This window comes from Strongylocentrotus purpuratus, unplaced genomic scaffold (assembly GCF_000002235.5).
Source record: "Strongylocentrotus purpuratus isolate Spur 01 unplaced genomic scaffold, Spur_5.0 spur5_scaffold_21, whole genome shotgun sequence".
Lineage (NCBI taxonomy): Eukaryota > Metazoa > Echinodermata > Echinoidea > Camarodonta > Strongylocentrotidae > Strongylocentrotus > Strongylocentrotus purpuratus.
The window spans coordinates 15,185,838-15,208,479 of NW_022145607.1; the positions used below are offsets into that span (position 1 = coordinate 15,185,838).

The 22,642-nt window shown below is 36.7% G+C and overlaps 1 protein-coding gene across 1 annotated transcript; it reads left to right on the top strand.

The window, feature by feature from the left end:
- Nucleotides 1–1,134: 1,134 nt before the first annotated feature.
- LOC579689 (importin subunit alpha-7) lies at nucleotides 1,135–22,275 on the top strand. Its single transcript, XM_030995134.1, is given in 15 exon segments — nucleotides 1,135–1,256; nucleotides 2,878–3,022; nucleotides 7,138–7,218; nucleotides 9,363–9,459; nucleotides 10,940–11,031; nucleotides 11,284–11,415; nucleotides 12,263–12,351; nucleotides 13,188–13,261; nucleotides 13,264–13,286; nucleotides 13,598–13,761; nucleotides 14,385–14,463; nucleotides 14,923–15,048; nucleotides 15,443–15,570; nucleotides 18,655–18,830; nucleotides 19,640–22,275. Coding segments are annotated over 14 exon segments (1,569 nt in total). The 5' UTR covers nucleotides 1,135–1,256; nucleotides 2,878–2,899; the 3' UTR covers nucleotides 19,825–22,275.
- Nucleotides 22,276–22,642: the final 367 nt, after the last annotated feature.

Sequence of the window (22,642 nt, forward strand, 5' to 3'; positions counted from 1 at the left end):
TGATAAGTGCCCTTTTTATGTTGACACGCGCCCCATTTTTATTTCTAATAAGTGCCCTTTTTCCTTCTGATAAACAATTTTAATAACTTTCCTCCTTTTGTATAACGCCCCGCTTCTGACACCTTTGATACAGTACGTGCCGCTATGAAAATCGTGCCCCTTTTCCTTCAACAAGTGCCAGTTTTCCTTTGTAAAAAGCGCCCCTTTCACTTCTCTCATAAAGTGTCCGCCTATTCATCTGAGGTGAATGCTCCTTTTTAGGTACAATAAATGCCTCACCTTTTAATTACCTCTTTTCAAATCAGGTGTCCGGCTTATATTGTGACAAGTGTCTCGATCTTTCCAGTTTGTTCGCCCTCTTTTCATTCTTATATGAGTGCCCTTATTCAAATTTGAAAGGTGCCCCTTTTCACTATAAGTGCCCCTTTTATAGTTAATTGACACGTGCCCCATATCCTTTTTTATTAGTATTATTTTTCCTCTGATAATTGCCCTTTACAGGTTGTAAGTGCTCCTTTTCTGTTGCTACTAGTGTTTTTTTTTCCATCTCTGGTGAGTGCCCCTTTTAACTTTGACATTTGCTCTTTCTGTTCCCTTTGATATGTGCCATCTTTTCCTTTCCCCACAAAATGTGTTCCTATATGCCTTATAAGAGCAACTCAGTTTTCTTTGATTTCACCCATGCATTAAGGTCGCCCGTATTTTAAGTTGATATAATTATGCTTTTTTATTAAAGATATTTTCAGTCTTTCATGTTTAGATTGTGCTTAAAACCCCCGTTAAAAATAAAACCCCATCAGGATCGAATCCAATTGCACGCACGCTTTTCTCTCGCAATTAAATAAATATTCAGCTACTAATACACCCACATGTATCTTAGACCATGTAAAGAGAGAAACAAACATTAAAATCTTCTCTGATAATACAATCACAATGTCTACAAATTGTATATTTTCGGGCATGCAGCTAGTGTCAGCTAGTGCAAAAAAAAATACATCTTTTCAAAGAAAAGGTGCCCCTCTTCTTTTTCCTTGTGAAGCACAGTGTGGGAGGATAGTTGCCGGTTATTAGGTTTTCAAACCAGGAGTTTGTATGTTATATCGCTGATCTGTACAACTTAACAAAACGAACAATCCAACAAAGAGAGTGGTTTGAAACCTATTTAAGGAGCAATACGCAAATTGCGCAGTGCTAACTCGTCATCTTGTGGCGACGAATTCACAACTTTATCTCCTCTAATATCCCGTTTTCCCACCGTGAGTATACATTTCATTATTGATTTGATAATATTTGATTATTCTAGAAATCGATCATATGAGTTTCATGTAGTACAACTTGAGTTTTGCATGTTTTTGTTTGTGATGTTTGATGTGATGCGTCGTCTCGGCCTGTCGACGTAGACCTGTATTGAATGCATGGGATTGTGAATGAGAGATGCGTGATTCGATGCCGGGTAGGTAGGTAGGACGTGAATGAATGAATGTGTATGCCATAAATTACATGCATGGCATGATCATGGCATGGGCACTTTGTTTCTGACTGTATGCGTGGACAACAGAATGAGTGTTTGATGTCGAAAGTGACGGGGAGCATAGAAAGGGTCTATTAAAAGATATTTACATTTAATTGAAATGTAAGATGTGGTTCTGGTAACTGGGTAAAGTAACAGTAACACTTGTACTATTTTTTGTAGTGTTTTGTTTGTCACTGAATTTTACAGAAAGAACATGAAGAAGAAAAAAATTGTAGAAATGTAAAGAGGAAAAAAAACAAGAGGAGGGGGGGGGGGGGGACAGGAGAACGTCGATTAAATTCAATATTATCATGCGTACCATGAGGCATGATCAATATTAAATAAAATGAAATATAAAATGTAAGGCTGCGACGGATATTCGGCCGCAAAAGAAAGAAAAAAAATTAAAAAAAAATGTCCAGGCCCACGCTCACCCGTGCCAGGGAGAGCGGCAGCCGCTGGCATGGTACCGTCGGTAAAAATGTTTCCCAACTCAAGCACTGTCAAACTCACCTTTCAGAAACTGGGACCAAATGTCCAGATTTCTGTTTGGACTTGGAGGAAAATGGATTATTCTGCCATCTTTGGTTTTTAAAACAGCATTGTTTACTGTTATTATTCTTATTAAATCGGCACCTTCAACTGCAACTCAAAGTAAAATTGCATCCGTTTTCGTCAAGGGACCTGGGAAACTGCCGAGTGGTATGGTAGTGGCAAAAAGAACAAAAAATCAAAAAAATTCAAAAAATCAAAAAATTCAAACAAAATTTTAAAAAATCAAAAAAATTCAAAAAAATTCAAAAAAAATTATAAAAAAACATGGCGTCCGAATATTCAAGTATTCGCTTGTGAGCCTGGGAGTGTACTTGGGTACCTCATTACACTGTTGTGCACAGCCCTAATAAAATGTAGCATCTATGTAAAAGGAATACAAAGAATGTTACCTTAAGTCTAAAATGTTCAGGTATGAAATAAAATGTTTGTTTGTGAACATTCTATTTGTATTCAGCATTATCCATTAGTCATTGTTTTACATTGCTGTTGAACTTTGAAGACAAGGTAAGGTACAATAAGGGAAATTTATATTTTGTACAGACTTGCATGGTCACATAATCAGAAAATGCAATTTACATACATTTGACTTTAAAAGATAATGATCTTAAAGAAATGCTGTTTTGTCTTCCAAATATACATTCATTATTTCATGGCAGGCTGTTGAAACATGTCATGTTATGAGTCATCTTTATCTCCACATTTTAATCAAACATTAATCTTTTCTTTGTATACTGAGCTTACTGAAATGTTTGTTTATTTAGTTATTTCTAATCAAGAAATTTTATCTTTATTTAATCTCCTATTTCCAGAACTTGACGATACATCAGAACCATGGCTTCGTCCAACAAAGAACACTTCAGGTTATTCAAAAACAAGGCACTTGACTCAGAAGAGCTGAGGAGGAGAAGAGAAGAAGTTGGAATTCAGCTCAGAAAACAAAAGAGAGAGGAACAGGTAAGATGGTCATCAATTTTTTGAAACTTTTGGAATACATGCACATGATTATAATTAATGTCAGCAAAGAGGGTACTGTATGTATTGTTAATGAAACAACATTTAACATTTTTTTTGCTGTTCCCTCTAGCTTTCTTGATGATGATGATGATGATAATGATGTTCATGATGATGGTGATGATGATGATGATAATGATGTTCATGATGATGGTGGTGATGATGATGATGATGATGGTGGTGATGATGATGATGATGATGATGACGATGATGATGACGACGACTGTGGTGGTGATGATGATGATGATGATGATGACAGTGGTGGTGATAATGATGATGATTATGATGATGTTAATGATGATGGTGGTAATAGTTATATGCTGTAAATCGTTCAGTGATTATTATTTATTTGAATGGAATGAAGAAATAGAATGATTCCAGAAAATGAATATACAGATAATCATTTTTGTAGATATGGTGAAATAGTGTCAAATTTACATAAGCGAAGAGGCTACATGTACACAGAACACTAACACAGAGTTAAGATAATTCTTCCCAAAAAAAAATGAATTGGCATATTTGCATAATTGCATTTATTCCTATTCACATGTATATGAAGTCAGATACTGAACTAAAAATGCATTTTGCATAATATAAGTTAGATGATTAAATGATCATACTTCCTTTCTACAGTGTATCAAAGGCTCTTGAGATTCAACTTCAAAGATTTCCCCCTATTACACGGTTTTACACCCATTAATTACTATTTGTTATCGTTTCTGTTCTTTGACCTACTTACCTGCCATTGTATTTGATTTTTAATAGAATTTGAAATTGTTTGCGCTATGAGCACTGAGTACTGGTATAACGCTTATTATTTGTTCTGTAATTCAGTGAAAGAGGAAGTATGCTGTTCCCTACTTCTTTAGTTTTTTCCCCTGGTGTCAAAAGGGTCGATCGCACAAAGCCAAGAAATACAAGTGTAATAGAATGGTTGCACTGGAGCAGAAAATGTCACCCAAAATTGGAGTTGTTGGAAATGATGCTTCCTCATAGCATAATAATGCTAAACATTGTACAATGATCATTACATCGTCGCTGTTTTCACAAAGTGACGGTAGTGAAAAAAAATTGCATTCACTTTGCATTACGATTTTCCTCGCTACCGTCACTTCGTGAAAACAAGGACAACATGTACATGTTGCCTGCATGAACATTTAGTGGGTCTTTGGGTTCATGGGGAAATAAGTTTCTCTGGAAAATAAAAATGAGCCTAAAGTGTTTGTTGTTCCTTTAGAAGAGCTCTTTGTAGGATATTTCTAATTCAAAAATTATTTTGGTGTTGTATTAAAGGGCTGCATGTCCATGTATTTTTTACTACATGTAGCTGCTCACACTGCTCACAATTTGTTTTCAAGTTGCGTCATGAACACGTACACAAAATGAAATGAATTGTTAATGTACATTACATGTACTGTTGCATTACATGTTTATTTATGACAACTCAGGAAGAATTATTGATTTATAAAAAAAAAGGAAGATACATGTAAATGCAAAACAGAACATTTAATATACATGTACATTTATATTATTTTTTATTAATATACATGTAGTTGGAGAGAGGTAAGGTAGATATTCCATCAAAAAAGGAAAAAAGGAGAAGAAAAGGACAGGAAATGGGTAGAGTATAGAGAGGAAATAAAAGGGGAGGGGGAGACAAATTGAGAATAATTTAATTTTAATCATGTATTTAACTCATTACATGATTAGGGAATTGTGTACATGTGCATGTACTTTTGGGTGCCATGAGGAAAGAGAGGGAAGGAGGAGGAGGATGACTGGGGTCATGGAGAGACCTACATTACTTCTGTATGAATGAGTATGAGAGAGAGAGAGAGAGAGAGAGAGAGGGGGGATGGTGGATGGTTTGTGTGTGTGTGTGGGGGGGGGGGGGGATGAGAGATATGCTTACTAATGGCTGAGCATCCATCATCAAAATCTTATACTCTAGCTGCTTCAGTCTGCACTTGAAAACGGGCTTGTATAGAATTACACATGCCTTCACAGTGCAGTGGCTCTGACTAAGTAATGAGCAAGCACTGTAATACAGGTACAGTGCATGTGAAAGGAGTAGTCGATAGAGAGAGAGGGGGAAAGAGAAAGAGAGATGGAGGAAGATGGTAGTAGAGAAAAGGAGGAGAGGGATAGAGAGAGGTGGGATGTAGAGAGCAGAGCAGAGAGCTACAGCAAGATTTAGAGAAAAGTGTGTGTGTGTTTGTGTGTAATGAGAGAGAGAGAGAGAGAGAGAGAGAGAGAGAGAGAGAGAGAGAGAGAGAATAGAGACTAACCTTATCCTTGTAAAATGAGTGTTTCATCTGCAAACACCAGCTCAGCATGTATTCAGCCAGTTCTAACAAGTTGAAAGAACGCAGTATGCTTGAATGGAACAGGAAGGCTGATGCGATGCAATTACTCTTTCACAAGTAAATAAATTGCTCATGTACATGTACATTGTACATGTACATGTAGGCCTATACTCTGGAATGCAATTTGAAATATACATTAAGTAAATTGAAGATAGATCTTAGAAGCAGCTTTAAGCTCTTTAACTCATGCAGTTCATGAACTCCTTTACATGTAATCCATGAATAATTCATTTAATTCTAAGATTTATGATGGATTTTGTTATTTTTTATTAGGAAAAGTCTAGGAGAAGGGGGAAAAAAAGAAGAAGGTGAATAGGGTATCCATGTGTGGGAAGAAAAACAACAAAAAATCGCTAAAAAGCAAGGGAATTATGGAAGCTCTTTTTCGAGCTGCGCTGTTTTCTATAATAGTAGATCTACTTTTGAAACTTGAATATATAGTGCATCAATTATGTATGCATATTTCTTTGAATATGATGAAGCAAAGAATATTGTGTTCAATCACTTAGTGCATCTTATTAAGGATAGAGTGAGGTCATGGGGAGGTCTTCCCATCTGTGCATACATAGTATTTGCTTTCTTCCACCTCTCCAGAGTGAAAGCTCTGTGTACTTTACTCTTATTCAATAGGGTACGCTGTTCAAGTCTGCTTGCTTTTAAAGGTCACATTTTTACCACTATATGATGATGGCATTGACAAGTATGACATGGTAATTAGTCATAAATTCAGAGGTGGGTTTTGAACTTGTACTCTTGCTAGTGCCATAAGGACGTTGCAAGAGGGGATGTCCTATAGATTATCCAATGACTCAAGATTGATCAGGACTGTGTATTTGTGTACAAGCAAGGGATCAGTGAACCGTGCGTGATTGACCACGTCTTGACGTCATCCAGTCCTATGAGTAAGGTGAAGAATGTCGTCTCTTGGGGGAGAAATTTTAAGGAGTGGAACATATAATATTGAATGAGAAATATTTTGTCTAATAGATAAAAAGTCCCCCAGCCTCTCTTTCTCACTTTCTGTTTCTGTTTCTGTCGTTCTTAATCTCTCTCTCTCTCTCTCTCTCTCTCTCTGTATGACGATAAAAAAGTATAATATTTTATATCGCTGCATGTGCTTTCTCTTTCACTCTACAACTCCTTTTCTCTATATTACATTTCCCTCCATTTTTCTCTTACTATCTCTTCTTCCTCCCTCTTTCCATTTCTCTTTCTATATTTTTCTTTCTAAATTTTCTTTTTACCTACATGTATACACCTTCACATCCCTTTAAAAACTAACATGTTTATTCATTCTTTCCCTTTTTCACTTCCTCTTGTCCCAAACTTTGGTGATTTATTATTTTGATGCAACACACCATGAATCATGAATGCTTTCCTATAATTTTTCTCTCTTCCTATGTTTCCATAAATATTTAACAAGTAATATGATAGATAAAGCATAAGCAACATGACCTCCACTTTATTTGTGTGTGTTTTTTTTTTTTTTGTTTTGTCTTCCATGATTCTACTTTACTGTAGTACAAATGTAGGTACTGAAAAGAAGAAAAAAAAGTCCAATTGTACTGTTTTCTTTCTTTTTTTATTCAGTCAGTCCAATGTATACATTTTATAGTAGAAAATCATATTAGATTTCATTGTCTTTCAATAACAAAGCAAATGTTTGCTCTTTTCTTTTCATTTCTGATGCAGCTTTTCAAGAGGAGAAACGTAGATGTTGTCCTAGAACCACCAGATATCACAGTCCAGGAGAACTACATCTCCTCATCACAGGTATGTAATACGTGTAGGCACAAACACTTGTACATCATTATTCTGCCCTAATAATTATGGACATATCTAAAATGTGATGTTATTTTTAATCTGATTGTAAATTGTCATGTAATTCAACTGAGGCTGCGATAATCAAACAAATTGAATGATTCTATAAAAATGACAGCCTTAATACCAAGTCCTGAATCAGACCAAATAATAGACAATTTTGTTTTCAGCGTAATGTGTATTAATTTTCTTGTTTGTATTCTTGGGATACTGTGGGAGAGGATGTATACATGCATATGAAACCAAATACTGTTGACTCACCCGGATAGGTAATGTAAACTCCAGGTTCATGTCCAGTATTAGTGTACCTTCTTGGAAGTGGAGTAGTTTTCCTTGCATTTCTTTCTCCACACTCCAGTGTGCATAAATGTCATTTTTCATTCATTCCAAATACTTACTTTTGTTCCAACTTTAGTTTAAATTTGTTTCCATGTCCATGATGAGTTAGTGGAAATACACTTCCAGTTCCTGTCATACCTTTCCTGCTAAAGTAATATTTAGGAAGGTATTGTGAACCTTGATTCAGTTGGTTGTCAGTTGTTATGTTTGGTTTCAAGTTCATGCTGATATTATATACGGTTATTGCCGCGTACATGTAGATGTAAATTTGATAAGATACTTATATTATTGGTTCTCATTTACAGTGTACATGTACATGTACATACATGTACATTCATGATTTAATCATTTACATGTACATTCAAACATTTACACTTCTATTAAAGATTAGGCTCAAATGCATCAACACACACAACCTTCTTTTAAAGAAAGAGACCAGTTAGTTTAAAATAGAAGAATGTGCAATCGGTGTAGAAATTGTACCCCTTTCCTCAAGGAATAACCTTAATTGCATGCCAAGGAAATAGGAATCTCTAACTGATAAACACCTTCAAGAAATAGAGTATGGCAGCATCATGTGACCCATAATAAACCTGGTTATACATGTACATTTATATTTGTACCCGAGGGGCAGTCAATTAAGACTTGGAAAAATTCAAGAATATATGTCCTCTAGACGTGGCACAATAATTGATAAAAGCAGGTTAATTAACTTAATTTAATCTTGAGATGTACATAACAATGATCATGTTAATTTTTCCCCTCTGTTCTTCTTCTTCTTAGGCTTTTTCTGCTTGTACAATTTATTGCATACCATGTGGACATTCATGTTCATGTCATATAGCTCAATAGAATTCAACAAAAGGTTTTTTAATACATGTACACCCCTGTACATGTATTACTATTACTAGGAAGAGAAAATGATTTTACAGTTCCTATTACCTCTTAACGCGCATTCATTACTTACATGTACGTAATACACGTAATTCAGGTTCTCTTTTCTTTATTGTGTACATGTGTGGCTGGAAGCACTGAATCATCTAACGTCATTGTGTAATGTATATTGGGTGAACAGGGAGGCAAATCCGCCCACACGACTTCCATGTTTATAATTTGTCAGCATTAGTCGGTGCTGGGAGGAAGTGTTCTCTTTCTGGTTTTGAACCTCAGGGAAAGTGCATTTAATAGTATTCATGTTATGATGGTATGTGGGGGTGAGAGGAAGAGATGGAGAGAGAGAGAGAGGGGGAGAGAGAGGGAGTGGGGGAGAGAGAGAGAGAGAAAGAGAGAAAGTGAAAGAATAAGGGAGGGAGAGTGAGAGAGAATCAGGGAGGGAGGGAGATAGATAGAAGGGGAAGCTGGGAGGGGAAGAGACACAGAAAGAGAGAGAGAAGGAGAGGGGTGGGGAGGGGGAGGGGGGGGGGGGTCAAGAAAAGAAAGAAAAATACAAAGAAGATAGAGGAGAGGTATTACATGTAATTAAAATCTGAGATCTTTGGAGACTGATGAGCAAAGAGACAGCGAAACAAATAAGAGGAGAGAGAAGGAGAGCAAGAGATAGAAATACATGTATAAAGAAAGAGAGAATGAGAAAGGTAGAAAGGGAGGTTTAAGATTATTTTGTAACTGATGAAATAACCCACAGATACATGTAAATAACATCAAGACCCATCACAATAGCGTACACGTAGGCCTTCTTTATGGTAATTTATTCTTAATCTTCTTTGTTCTTCTGGTTTTCTCTAATTTTTTCCCAGAGTTCTGTCACACAGGACATGGTCGAAAGAGTAATGTCAGATGACCCAGAAATGCAACTCAACGCTACACAGAGGTTTAGGAAATTGCTATCAAAAGGTAAAGAAAATGTACAGATCTATGCTTTGCAATTGTGTATTATTTGTTTACAAAGAAAAAACATTAAAGTTTCCAACCTTGCTTTGTTTCATTACTTAAAGCACCAAATGGGTTTGCTACTCACTGTCTTTTGCTATGTATCATAATGGATTTAATGTTGCATATTGCCTTTGATGCCCAGAGTTGGCAAATCATTGCATGAATTGCAAAAGTTTATATTTAGTGCTAATTGGATTCCATTCAAGTCCTCAAGGCCCAATTAATATCGAAGCAGCCTCTTTCAAGAAGATTGATACTGATCAATTAAGTCTTTTGCCAGTCCCGCCTCTAGGGGTAATTAGCTTGAAATGATAAAAGAAAAATCCAGAAATAGACAATTTGCTACAATTTTTAAACTAATTTTCTCCAGCAACAGTGAAAGAAACAAACTTGGGTCAATATTATGATTTGCCCACAATTTATAAATGAGCACATAAAATCAGTCTGAGTAATTCAAAGAATGTATGTCAGTTGAAATGTTTTTTGTATCAAACTGCATGTGATAGTGATAGCCATCCTAAACCACAAGAATTCAAGTAGCTCTTATTAAGTTTTTGATTGTTTTCTTTTTTTAATTTGTTGCTTTTCTGCATGTACCTTTCTCAATAGAAAGTGTACAGAAAAAAATATATGTGTCTTCATTCTGTCCTGTTATAAAACTAAGAGGATATCCTTGCATTGTTATACAATGGTTTTCATATCCTCCTTGCATAAATGCTCCTCTCCCGAAAAGGGATTATTCGTAGAAGGAGCGCCAAATGTTAAACGATTCATGAACCAACAGCATTTGGGAACATGCATATTTATGGGATAAAATCTTATTTGTTAGATTATATTATAGTATACATGTTATGTCTTACATACATGTACATCTACATGTGGGATGAAACTGAAAGACAATGGGATACCTTGTACAGGCAGATAATGTGCATACATGTTGTAGTGTCATATTGCAATATTTCCCCTTAGAAAATTAGCAAAGCAACATGTATTTGAATTAATCATTAATGAAGAATAACAAGTTAGAATGTTCCAAAAATTTTGCTTACCGGTAGAATGAATGAAGTCAGAGACATTCAAATTTTGGTTAAATGGGTTTTATTTTATTTTATCATACTTGGTATACAGTAAAAGATTGAACCAGTCATGTTTTATTGTTAAAACAGGAAAGCGATGAAAGGTTTTGAAGTTAAAATTGACAAAACTATTGTTCTTATATGATATATTGAGTTTATTAAAGCTAAAGCCATTTGTGCTACCTTAATTTTTATAAACTTACTCTGTATTTTCAATCGGTTTCAATAAGGCCTTGTTTCAATGTGTCCCCTTTGGCATGAGAATTGAAATAGATATAATAGCTAAATCAGTAAAGATCCAATCTGAGGAAACCAATCTTGATACATGTATATTGACGTCACAATGACCTTTCACCCTTGTACAGAGCCTAACCCACCCATCGATGAGGTGATTCAGATGGGCGTGGTTCCGAGGTTTGTGCAGTTCCTTCAGGCTGAAACTAACAGTGTCCTCCAGGTAAGAGTAACAAATTAACTATTTTTTCTGTGTTTCTGTCTCTGTCTCTGTCTCTTTCTCTCTCTCTCTCTCTTTCTCTCTCTCTCTCTCTCTCTTCCTTCCTTTTTGTCCCTATGTTGCACATGGCTTTTCCTCTCTCTTAATTGCTTTTCTAGGAGTAGTTTCTTAGATTGTTCATCTTACTCCCACACTTTTTACTTACATTTTCAATGCAGTATGCATTACACTTTGTCAATCTTTTTCTCATCGTAGTTTGAAGCTGCCTGGGTCCTCACAAACATTGCATCCGGTACCACCGCCCAGACTGGAACTGTCATAGATGCAGGTGCTGTCCCAATCTTTATACAACTGCTTCAATCCCCATACGACGATGTCCAAGAACAGGTGAGATACTTATGATTACATTCCAGCTCACATCCCTATACTTCAGTAGGTACATTGATTTCCTAACCTTTAAGCCCCACTGCACTACTAAAGCTACTATATAGCAAACAATGCCTAAGCGGTGACCGTTGGTCCCCCATGATGACCTTTTTATTAAGTTAATTTAGAGCTGATTTGATGAGATAACCACCTGCCAGTGACCTTGCAGGGAGGTCTAATCCCCCTGGCCAAACTAGTACAGACAGGCTTTAACAATAATCTTAATCAACATTTACTTCATTCTGCATTCCGTAGTATTGTATTCCTAGATTAATTCAATTGATTAGAACATTTAAATTTTATAAATTCTAAAATTATTTCTATGTTCACATTTGGTGCTGACATTTAGGTATATTGTTTGGAAAAAATATACTGGAGGGAACCTTTTACAAAATGAGTTTATAAGGGTGAGAGCTATTTATAAAAGTTCTAACACAGGAACAGTATAAACCAGAATCTGATTTAGCAAGAACCTGCTTTAGCGACCACCTGTTTATAATATCTGCAATTTCGGTTTTCCTTGCTTATTAGTTCTTGAAATCAGTTTGACAGAACAGGCATATAATGACCTGCTCTACTCTTTGCTGTATCGTGTAGTGGTCTTGATATACAAATATTTTAATAGAAATACTGGGTGTCACTTTGTCGATCTGGTGCTGCTCAGTGGCTGCCGGGCTCACGATCAAGGGGGCAAAAAGAATTTCAATTTTCGGTTTAATTTAATAAAATTTGGAGTGGATTTTAAATGATTATTATTAATATTATTATCATGCAATTTAATTCCCCGTCTCTGTCTTTGTCTTTCTAGGCTGTATGGGCTCTAGGTAACATTGCAGGAGACAGTGCAGAATGCAGGGATCGTGTCCTGAACTGCGGTATCCTCGTCCATCTACTAGCGTAAGTCTTATAGTTTATGGGCTATGATCCTTCCTAAGACTCAGATGACAGCTTTGTTAAGCTTTATATAATCAAATATTTACATTGTCCCTTATAAGCCAGTTCATAGTGCAGTCTGAGCATGAGTAGATAAAGGTCATTGCAGACCAAATTGTGAAATACACGGAGACGAAATACTGGATGTGCTCATTAAAGTTACATGTACGTTAATCATTATTCATTTATTCACAAGCAGTGCACTCCATGATACACAGGTGGAAGTATTCTTTGAAAAGGGGAAACAAAGGCTATTTATGTAGCACCTCCATCGCTGTAGGAGTGATTATTTCAAAGTGTCAAAGTGGGATCTCCTTTTGTTTTGAAGATCTGTGGATTTTCGGGGTAATTTGGGACATGTGGTAATCGTGAGTTGGTCTATACCAGTGACATACCAGAATTTGGGGGCAAGAGGCGATTAGAAATCAAGAACACTTCTTTTTTTTTCTTCTTCCTTTTCTTTTGAGCGGGAGGGGGAGGTGATCAGTATTAATTTTCACCATGCTTGTAAAAAGAATACACCCTTTCACGGTTAAAAGAGTGCGCATGTGCTGACATTAAATTACGAGTAAACAAAGTTGTTTACTTGTAATTTAAAGTGGCGCCCATGTCAATATGATGTGAGCTAGGCACAGTGCAGGCAGGGACGAAACAATATATGCGCATCTGAAAACATTGATGACGCAATGTTTACTCACAAATTAAAATGGCAACCTTAACCGTAAAAGGGTGTACATGTATGGTCTTTTGGGGGAATAATATTGTCATTCGTCCAATTAAATTTACTTCTTTCCCTGCAGGGTACTTTCAAAATCCAATAGGCTTTCAATGACTAGGAATGCTGTCTGGGCCCTGTCCAATCTGTGCAGAGGAAAGAGCCCCCTCCAGATTTCAAGCAAGTAAGTTCATCGAAGGCATTACCATATCAGGGGGGAGGGGTGTTTCACAAAGATCTTAAAGTTGAACTTATCTCTAAATTGGACTTAACAATTATGGATAGCCTCTAGCATCTTTGAAGATGTTTTGTAAAAGTTATTTCAAAAGGCATAAAATGTTGATTCAAATCATTCATATTTTCTATTATCAAGGAGACTTCATGTTCTTGTTTACCAGTGTTGTACCGTCCCCTGTCCAGTAGCAATCAAGACATTGTAACTCATGCCAGCTGGGCTCTTTCTTATGAAACCTTTCTTGACCATCTGTCCTTCAGGTGTCTCCTTGTCTACCAGTGTTATCCCGTCTCCTGTTCAGTAGCGATCAAGATGTTCTAGCCGACGCCTGCTGGGCACTGTCCTATCTATCGGATGGACCTAATGAAAAGATCCAGGCTGTCATTGACAGTGGTGTCTGCCGCAGACTCGTAGAACTACTCATGTAAGTTGGACTAAATGCTAGGGTCACTAGCTTTGCTACAATTTTGTACAATGCATTAAAAGTGAGTTAATTTCTGAAGAGTTCTTACATACTGAATTTTCTTTCTGCATGCTTTGCCTCATAAAAAATTGTCAAAGACTTAGGTTTACTAGCCTTTTGACCTAGGGTTTTTACTTGAAAGTTTAGTGTACATTTTGTTAATCAATAATTTATTCCAGACCCGGCTCTTTTTTGATATTGCAGTCTCTGTCTCTAGCCTTCACATATTTCTTGAAGTATGTAAACAAACATTTTTGATAGCAATGTGCAACCAGCCACAGTTCATCCAATTGTATTTTGTTTGAAGTTTATTTACTCAAATCCCTGTATGTTTTTAATGTAAATGAGACAGTGAGGTCAGTATTCTACTAATTCAGTTAAACTCGATGCTGGGTCTAAGATTGCATTAATGAAAAGAAACCTAAGACCTCAGACCTTTAAAGTCTCTTTGGAAAACACAAATTTGAACAAAGATTAATCCCAGCATCGGGTTTAAATTGAGTAGTTTACAAGCCTCTGTATTTAATATGCAGAGTGAAATACCAAGTGAATAATACATATGATCTCATTCAATCCTCTTGCAGGCATTCTTCCAATAGTGTGGTATCAGCTGCCCTGAGAGCTGTAGGTAACATTGTCACTGGTGACGATGTCCAAACACAGGTCAGTTAACCCGTTGACTACTGAATTTTCTTATTCACTTAGACTCAATACAGGAGCTACCTGGTTCACGTTGGCAATGGATTAATAGAATTGAAAGTTATATTAAAGAAAAAGAAAACATCACCTTTATCATAATCTTAGAGCAGAAGTAGCACATATTACAACATTCCAAATCCGTGTGAAATATGTAAAGGCAAAATTTGTATAAACATGACACGTTTATTAAATCACAAAATGGATGATTCTGTTATTAGACTCTGTATAACTTAAGGTCGCACAAGTCAAATTTTCTCTCAGTCAAATCTACTTTTTGGACCAAATTAAGCAAGACATGTGATTTACACTTCCTAAGTCGAACTTTGCATAAGTATTTTTTTGTTCCCAACAGATTTAACTTATGCAGAGTTAACCAATATGCTCTGTAAATGAAACTATTATTGTGGATTATATTTGCTGCAGGTTGTCTTAAATTGTTCAGCCCTTCCCTGCCTTCTAAGCCTGCTAAGTAGCTCCAAGGAATCCATCCGAAAGGAGGCCTGCTGGACGATATCCAACATCACCGCCGGCAACCGTGCCCAGATACAAGTAAGTGAATGTGAAGGATGTACCACATAGCTAAGAATTAGTTTGTTTTGACAATAATCATGTTTCTCTATGTTTATTTATTTTTCTATTTAAAAAAAAAAAAAAATTGATTTCACTGTTCAAACGTAACAATTTTCCTATCCTGTATTGCATTCTCCTTCAGCTTTCAATTTTCAGCTTCTCTCTTTTTCTCATTTTGCGTTCGAACCAAATTTTTAGCTTCAACCTTTGAACCACGGTCGCTTGAGCCAGTTTGTAGGGGAAGGCCGAGAGCTGTCCAAGTGAACATGTTGCTAGACCAAGTCAATCTCCCTTTATTAGATTCTCTTCATCTCTTTATTAGTGTCATCACAAGACTAATGGACATTAATTTTTGTATCCTCCTATTAAACAGGCTGTGATTGATGCTAACATCATCCCAACGTTGATAGACATCTTGGGTAAGGCTGAATTCAAGACTAGGAAGGAAGCCGCCTGGGCCATCACCAATGCTACTTCAGGCGGTCGCCCCGAACAAATCAGGTAATGATCATTGTCTGTCGGAGCACCGACATTAGAATTCTGAGCAGACATTGCAAAAGGATACATCTCTTCTGCATTAGCTATGTGATATGTATTCATTCTTGCAAACAATAATTTCAAAGTGGGTTTCATTCATGAATAATTTTAGTGATGATATTTGATGTTATTTCGAAGTCAAAACAGGAAATAGTCTCATCAATATTATAGTATTAATGACTGCTTTGAGAGAAATAGTTGTTTTTATACGCTCAAGGGAAGGTTACAATTGTGCTATTGCCCGAGGCGTGCCGAGGGCAATAGCACAATTGTAACCTTCCCGAGAGCGTATAAAAAACAACTATTTCTCGAATATCAAAGCAGTCATTAATACTTTTATATACTGAAGAGTCAACTTACCAATCAACTGGTAGAACAGGTACTCAGAACAGGAACTCAGAACTCCGTAGAAATAACTCAACTGTAGAACCGTAGAAAATAACTCAACCGTAGAACCGTAGAAAATAACTCAACCGTAGAACCGTAGAAAATAACTCAACCGTAGAACCGTAGAAAATAACTCAACCGTAGAACCGTAGAAAATAACTCAACCGTAGAAAATAACTCTATTTGTTCAAAATGTTTACCGTACAATTGTGAAAATTATACGTGGGGGCTTGCACCTGCTGACTAGTGGCTACATGGCTACTTGTGGTGATGTTGCATGTGCGTGGGAAGTTCTCTGGGTTATTTGTGATCTCATTGAAAATGTCATTTAGTTCCCGCAGTTCCTGGCTTTCACTACGCTGACCACCAGTAGATGTTGATGACGATGGTACTGATTTCGGATCAACAGCTGCCGCGATACCATGACCTAGGTCTATGTTTGATGAGGATGGTACTGATTTCGGATCAACGGCTGCCGCGATAGCATGACTCATGTTTTCTTTGGCTGTACTGCTGGTCATAGCATAGTGTTTCAGACTGGTCTCCGCCTTGTGTCCGGAGACACTCATTATTTCTCTGTCTCTGAACCCAGCATTTTGTAGGGTACTGATGCTGGTTGCCCTTAGGCAATGGTTGGTGTAAGCCTTGGTACCTGCACGAGATGAAATTGTTTTCATCTTGTCTCCGATGCTGTTTTTCCCTAGGGGTGCATTACAGTACCATTGATCAAAAGAAGATGGATTGGATTTGAACTCACGCTTGGCCTGTGCACGTGCATTTGCCGGTCTCTGCCAAAAACTCTTACATTGTGGATTCAATTTATCTTTGTAGCGTAAGAAGGAGGCAACAGGACATCGTGGACCATTAGTTGGAATCATGACACCACCTTGGCTTTTCTCTAGTTTATCTGCCCTGTTGTTTTTTGTGAGTGTATCTTTCAGAGTTATGGAGCATTTTCCCCCTTCATCACAAATGTCAAAGCTGTCAAGTGTCATTTCACGCAAATTCTCTCTACCCCGATTGCAAAAGTACAACATTACATCCATAAATACCTTGTCCTGAAGACCCACAGGATCATCCAAATCAAGAGAACCTTGGATTTTGTCCATGTCTTCTGCTGAGATAGCTGGTTTGTGAGTTACAACTCCCTTTCCTTCCTGTTTAAGCATTGCTGAAAAACACTTAAAAACTCTCGTCGAGTTGGAAAAATCTTCATGCTTGATGATATCTATCTTATTACAGTTGAGGAAATGACGCTGAAGTCCGAATCTAATAGCTAACATTGACTTCTTCATGTAATAACTTCCGTTCTTCCGTCTGGCACCAGCGTAAAACTTTTGCAGTACATTGTCCAGCTCCGAATTTGAAAGCTTGTTTACGCTATCGAGGTCTGTCTTGATAACTTGCAGGAAGTCTTCGAATATTTTCATGGAGCATTTAACGGAATTTTTCGTGTTCTTGCTGTCAGCAGAATCAATCAAGTCTCTCATTTGATCATCATCAAGAAGCTGAAATCTTGGGAGCGTTTCTATTAATTCCGCCATTTTGGCCTAGTAGTACAGTCGGTCGTCTGCGCTGCACTCGATCACGATCACTGGCACAACAATGCTACAAATTCACAAGGGAGTCGGGCTAACTCGCCCCACGGGACATCTCGCCCCAGCGAGATATCCCGACATGATTTATCGATCGAGAGATACCAGTAGTCTGCTAATTAACGGCCAGGACGAAAGAATGTGAACAAATATCAGCCATATCGTCTAAAATGTACAATGAGCACAAACATATACACATTGGTATCTCTCGATCGATGAATCGTGTCGGAACATTTCGACCCAGTCTTTGATGCTGGGGCGAGATGTCTCGTGGGGCGAGTTAGCTGCTAGTTGTATTACAAAATTGGTCAAATGTAGCGACCATTTCTTCGCACACATATGGTATCCTCCATCGCTCAAACCATTTTTTAACATGTAAACCTATGGGGTAACCATGGAGACTGAACTATTTTTTTAATAACCATGGTTATTAAAAATAGTGAAATGTTTTATGCATGGTTACCGAGAATTTTACAGGAACAGTTGAAGTTTATGAATGCAATTCGACCAATCAGATGGCTGGATTTCTTAAGTGAGGTATATAAGACAAAATATCGACCCCTCCGATATTTCCATTTGATTCCCTTATTTTTGTCCTTTTAGGAAATTGAACTCGGAGCTTAGTAGTTGGAGGAGAGCAGTAGTTTGGGAAGACTATAGAAGCAGTATTTAAGATGAAGTGCATTCTTGATAAAGTAGTAATGCTTCCTAAGGGAGACTTGCCTTTGGTGTATCTCCTTTATCAATTCTCACTTGTGGTATCAATCACAAGCATTATGTACTCACAAGATGCCCAGTAATGTCCTTGGAAGGGTAACTGCTATCACATAGATGCTAACTAGTACAGGTTTCTTGTATTTGGTACAGAATTAATGATCATTATGGCAGTAAGGAATGTTGTCTAAAAGTACGGATTACAAAAAAAAAAAAAATAGGAAATAGGAAATTACTGATTTTGAGCCTTGTGATTACTGATTTTCTGTTCTAGAGGTTGGCAGCTCTGCCATCACTGAATATGTAAGAAAAATGCATCAAAGCCAAATAACTAATTTTTTTTCTTCCCCAGTTTCATTGTTGACCAGGGTTGCATCAAGCCTTTGTGTGACCTCCTGACCGTGATGGACAACAAGATCGTCCAGGTGGCCCTCAATGGACTGGACAACGTCCTCAAGCTAGGTCAGACCGATGCCAAGGCCTCAGGGACACCCAACAGATATGCCCTCATGGTGGAGGAGTGCGGAGGTAAGATATGCCTGGCCAGGATTCTCTGCAGAAATTTATTCATGCCTGGGGGGTGTTTCACAAAGACTAAGATCGACTTGAAGTTTGACTTAACCATGGCAAGCTGTTCATGCCACTAGTTCCTCTAAAAAATTCCTGGCATTGGTTCTCAAGGGATGTACCATTCCTGGTCACAAATCTACAAAATTTACATTTGTTGATAGTTTATTATTGAAGGAAAAAATATTATCTAAAGATCATAATTGAGGGAACAGTGGTGAGAGCAACCAGTGGTATGAATGGCTTGCCATAGTTAAGTTCCAGGTGTAAATGTAGATAATTTGCCTTGCAATAGATAGATGGAATGATTGGTGATCTAACACATGCTCTGGCAATGTTTGCTATAGGGTTACTATTGTCCAAAAAAAAAGGGCTAGGGATCAGATTGCCATTAAGTACGGTAGTTTTAGGTCTAGGTTTGAAGATAGGAATGTGTACAGTGTTAGAAATTGACCTTGGAACAATTGTTGCTGGAGCCTGTGCTTTAGAATCGGTTTAGGAGGACAATACCTGCATCTATTACCATTATCATTATTATCATTATCTATTATCATTATCATTATTATCATTGTCTATTATTATCATTATCTATTATTATCATTGATTCCATATTGGGGAGAATTCATCCTTGGTAGTACTTGTAGTACTGATGAGGACCCTGCACTTTCATCAAGGTGTACTAAATGTTTTTTAAGGATCTCTGAACTTGAATCTGTATGTCTTAGAATTGTGCTATTAACATGCACACTCTGCTTTAATGCTTGTCTTAGGTCTCGACAAAATTGAGTTTCTCCAGAGCCACGAAAACCAGGAGATTTACCAACGAGCCTTCGAGATCATCGAGCACTACTTCAGCGCTGACGAGGAGGATGAGAAGCTGGCCCCAGGGGTCAACGCAGATGCCCAGCAGTTCAACTTTAACCCCCAGGACAACGTCCAAGGCTTTGAGTTCTAGACCGACGGTCATAATACCTATCCGGGGGTGAAGTTTTATCCACCTTTGAAGGTGCAGTGAGTTAACTAATAGAATCTAAGGTGTATACAGATTATAACAAGCTGGGGGTGATGTTGTATTATTCGATAGAGAGGCACTGATTGTAGCCTTCTCGTTGGTGGGTGATGGGGTTAGCCATAACACTACTGTTACTCATTTGTAGTATGAGTTTGTGTAATCGATATATAGCAATTGTCATACAAACTAAGTTAACATGGTTCCTTCGATGAGCAAGGTATGAACTTCAACTCATGAGTAGCCAAAAACAAATTTGTCAGAAGTGAGAAAATAGACTTTTAAAATACCTGATGTCACTATAACCAACTAATGCTAGTTCATGATTAATGAGTGCAACTCCTGTTTCGACAAGAGATTCAATTCAATTCAATTCGTTCCCTTTTGGATATAGCTTTAAATTTGCATTTAAAAATTGCAATTACTATGAAGGGTTGAATTTGCGATAGAATTCACCCTGATCAATGCAGCGAAAAAGTATAGATTTCAATGTGTCTGTACTTTGTCAGAAAAGGGGGAAGGAGATGCACCTTTCTTGAGAAATACTGTGCTTTTTAAATGGCGTCACTTCAATCATTTAATAAGGATGATCTCAATTGTTCATGACCAGTGAGAATCGAACAGGCAAGATAATAACCAGACCATCAGGATTCAAAATTGCAATACACATGTATGTAAAAATGAAATCTTGTGACACAAAAAGCCTGATGCTTTTATCCATAAATTCCCGCTAGGGTGTAACCTTCTACAGATGATCATTTAAATTGATGAATGTGGGATGACAAAAATGGAAATCATGGAAAATGTAAAAAAAAGAGGAAGATAGAGGATGTGCATCTGTAAATATATGATAGAGTCATTTGTAAATTCATCATACTCTGTTGTGTATTGTAGATTATGAGTGTATATATACGGTCATGGGGATTGCCATTTTAGTTTCTCCCTCTTCTCTTTTCCCTCTCTTCAAAGTCTAATGTATATCAGGGATTCTTGCTTCTGAAGCGTAGTGAATCCCGTTCAAAATGCTGGAATCTTAAATCTAATCGTTTGATGTGAGAGCGACATTTGAAAGACAATACTAACTTGTGAAAATATTCTCTTTCGGTCCGTCACCTCTTTCTCTTTCCTTATCATATTTCCTTCCATTGCATATCATATAAAGCCTTGTGCTTTGAAAGAGAAGTGAGTTTATAAGCAATATGTCTATCTAAGGTGTTTAAATTTCGCTTCACATCAAGTTTGAGGCAAATCTGTTTTTAAAAAACAACACTGTGTACAATGATTGTTTGCAGCATGTGTGATTCAGTTTCTGACATTGCATGTCATTCCGTTTGTAGCTCTTACTCTACTCCCAGTCTGCATTGTAAATATCATGCATAAGGTATGGGACAAACAAAAAAAGAGAAAAAATATAAAAATTATCTTATTCTCTGTCAGAAAAGTGCTGCAAATCCAGAGGTATATTTCTCAAGTGCTATTTAAGACTGTTTCGCAGGGTTATGGTTCAACTTTCACAAAGCTTGGCGGCTTGTGGAAGATCCTGTTAGCTTCCCAAAGATTCACACGTGTGTTTACCTCTAGATCTTATTTGAAGAAGAAAAAAAAGAATAGATTCTCTGCCTTATTATGACGATTTATGTAATCCTGCTGTGGGAATCAGTCGGATGATAATGTTACATATACACAGTGTACAAAAAAAAAAGAGAAAAAAAAAGAAAAATACAGGAAAATGAAAAAAAATTGTAGGAGAATGTTAAAATCTTATTCAACGTATTATTCTTCTGAAGAATGAAATCATGATAAGAGAGTATAAGCATTATATAATACAGCTACTTCTTGCATGTTTTACATGTTTCAAGTATGATGGGAATTATTTAGCATCGTTACCCTGAATATTGGTGGTAATTCCGGCAACGAATTTTTCACGTCTCTTCTCCACTCTGTTTGTTGATTCATCGAGTTGAATTTGTTTCTCGAGAAACTAGCTTTAGCCCATACTTGTAGATTTAAAAAACTTCTTATTAAAAAAGAAGATTATAATGTAGTTGGTTAGTACTTAGTAGTAGATCAATGTAGGATGATTTTTAATGGAATTTCCCTGTGAATTATCCACCGTGTATGTTAACAATAAGTGCGTGATATGGAGACAAAATTATTTTGACATGAACCATACATTATGGACGAAAGTCCTTGCACATTAGCAAACATACAAGCGAAACATCGAGGACATGATGCAAAAAACATCAACATAAACAAGCCTTTTTTATTATTGTGTATTTTATTGAAGAAATATTGACATTAACATGTACATTTTCAGCCTCTCCACAGGTACAATGCTATCATTTGACTTAATAATGCTGTTTAAGAAAAATGTTTGTAATTGCAATTTTTCAACCATTTCCATATGAAATAATGTTTTTGTTTGTAATGTATATTGATAATGAAATTATTGAGAATTTTACTGGAGAAGCAGTGGACAGCAGGGATATATTATCTGTAATTTAGGCTTTTGGAGAGGCTGAAATTTCCACTTTTCACAAAAAGTGAGAGAAAATATATAAACATTATTATCTTGAACATGAATATATACAAGTGCAATACATACAAAACTATGTACAAAATATAACGAAAAGACTATATTGACAAGTTTATTATTTACATGTAACATGAAATATTTGTACAAGACTTTAAAAGAATATATGTGACACTTTTTATTAAACATGCGTACATGTACTTAAAGACATTAACAGGTTTAGACAACATA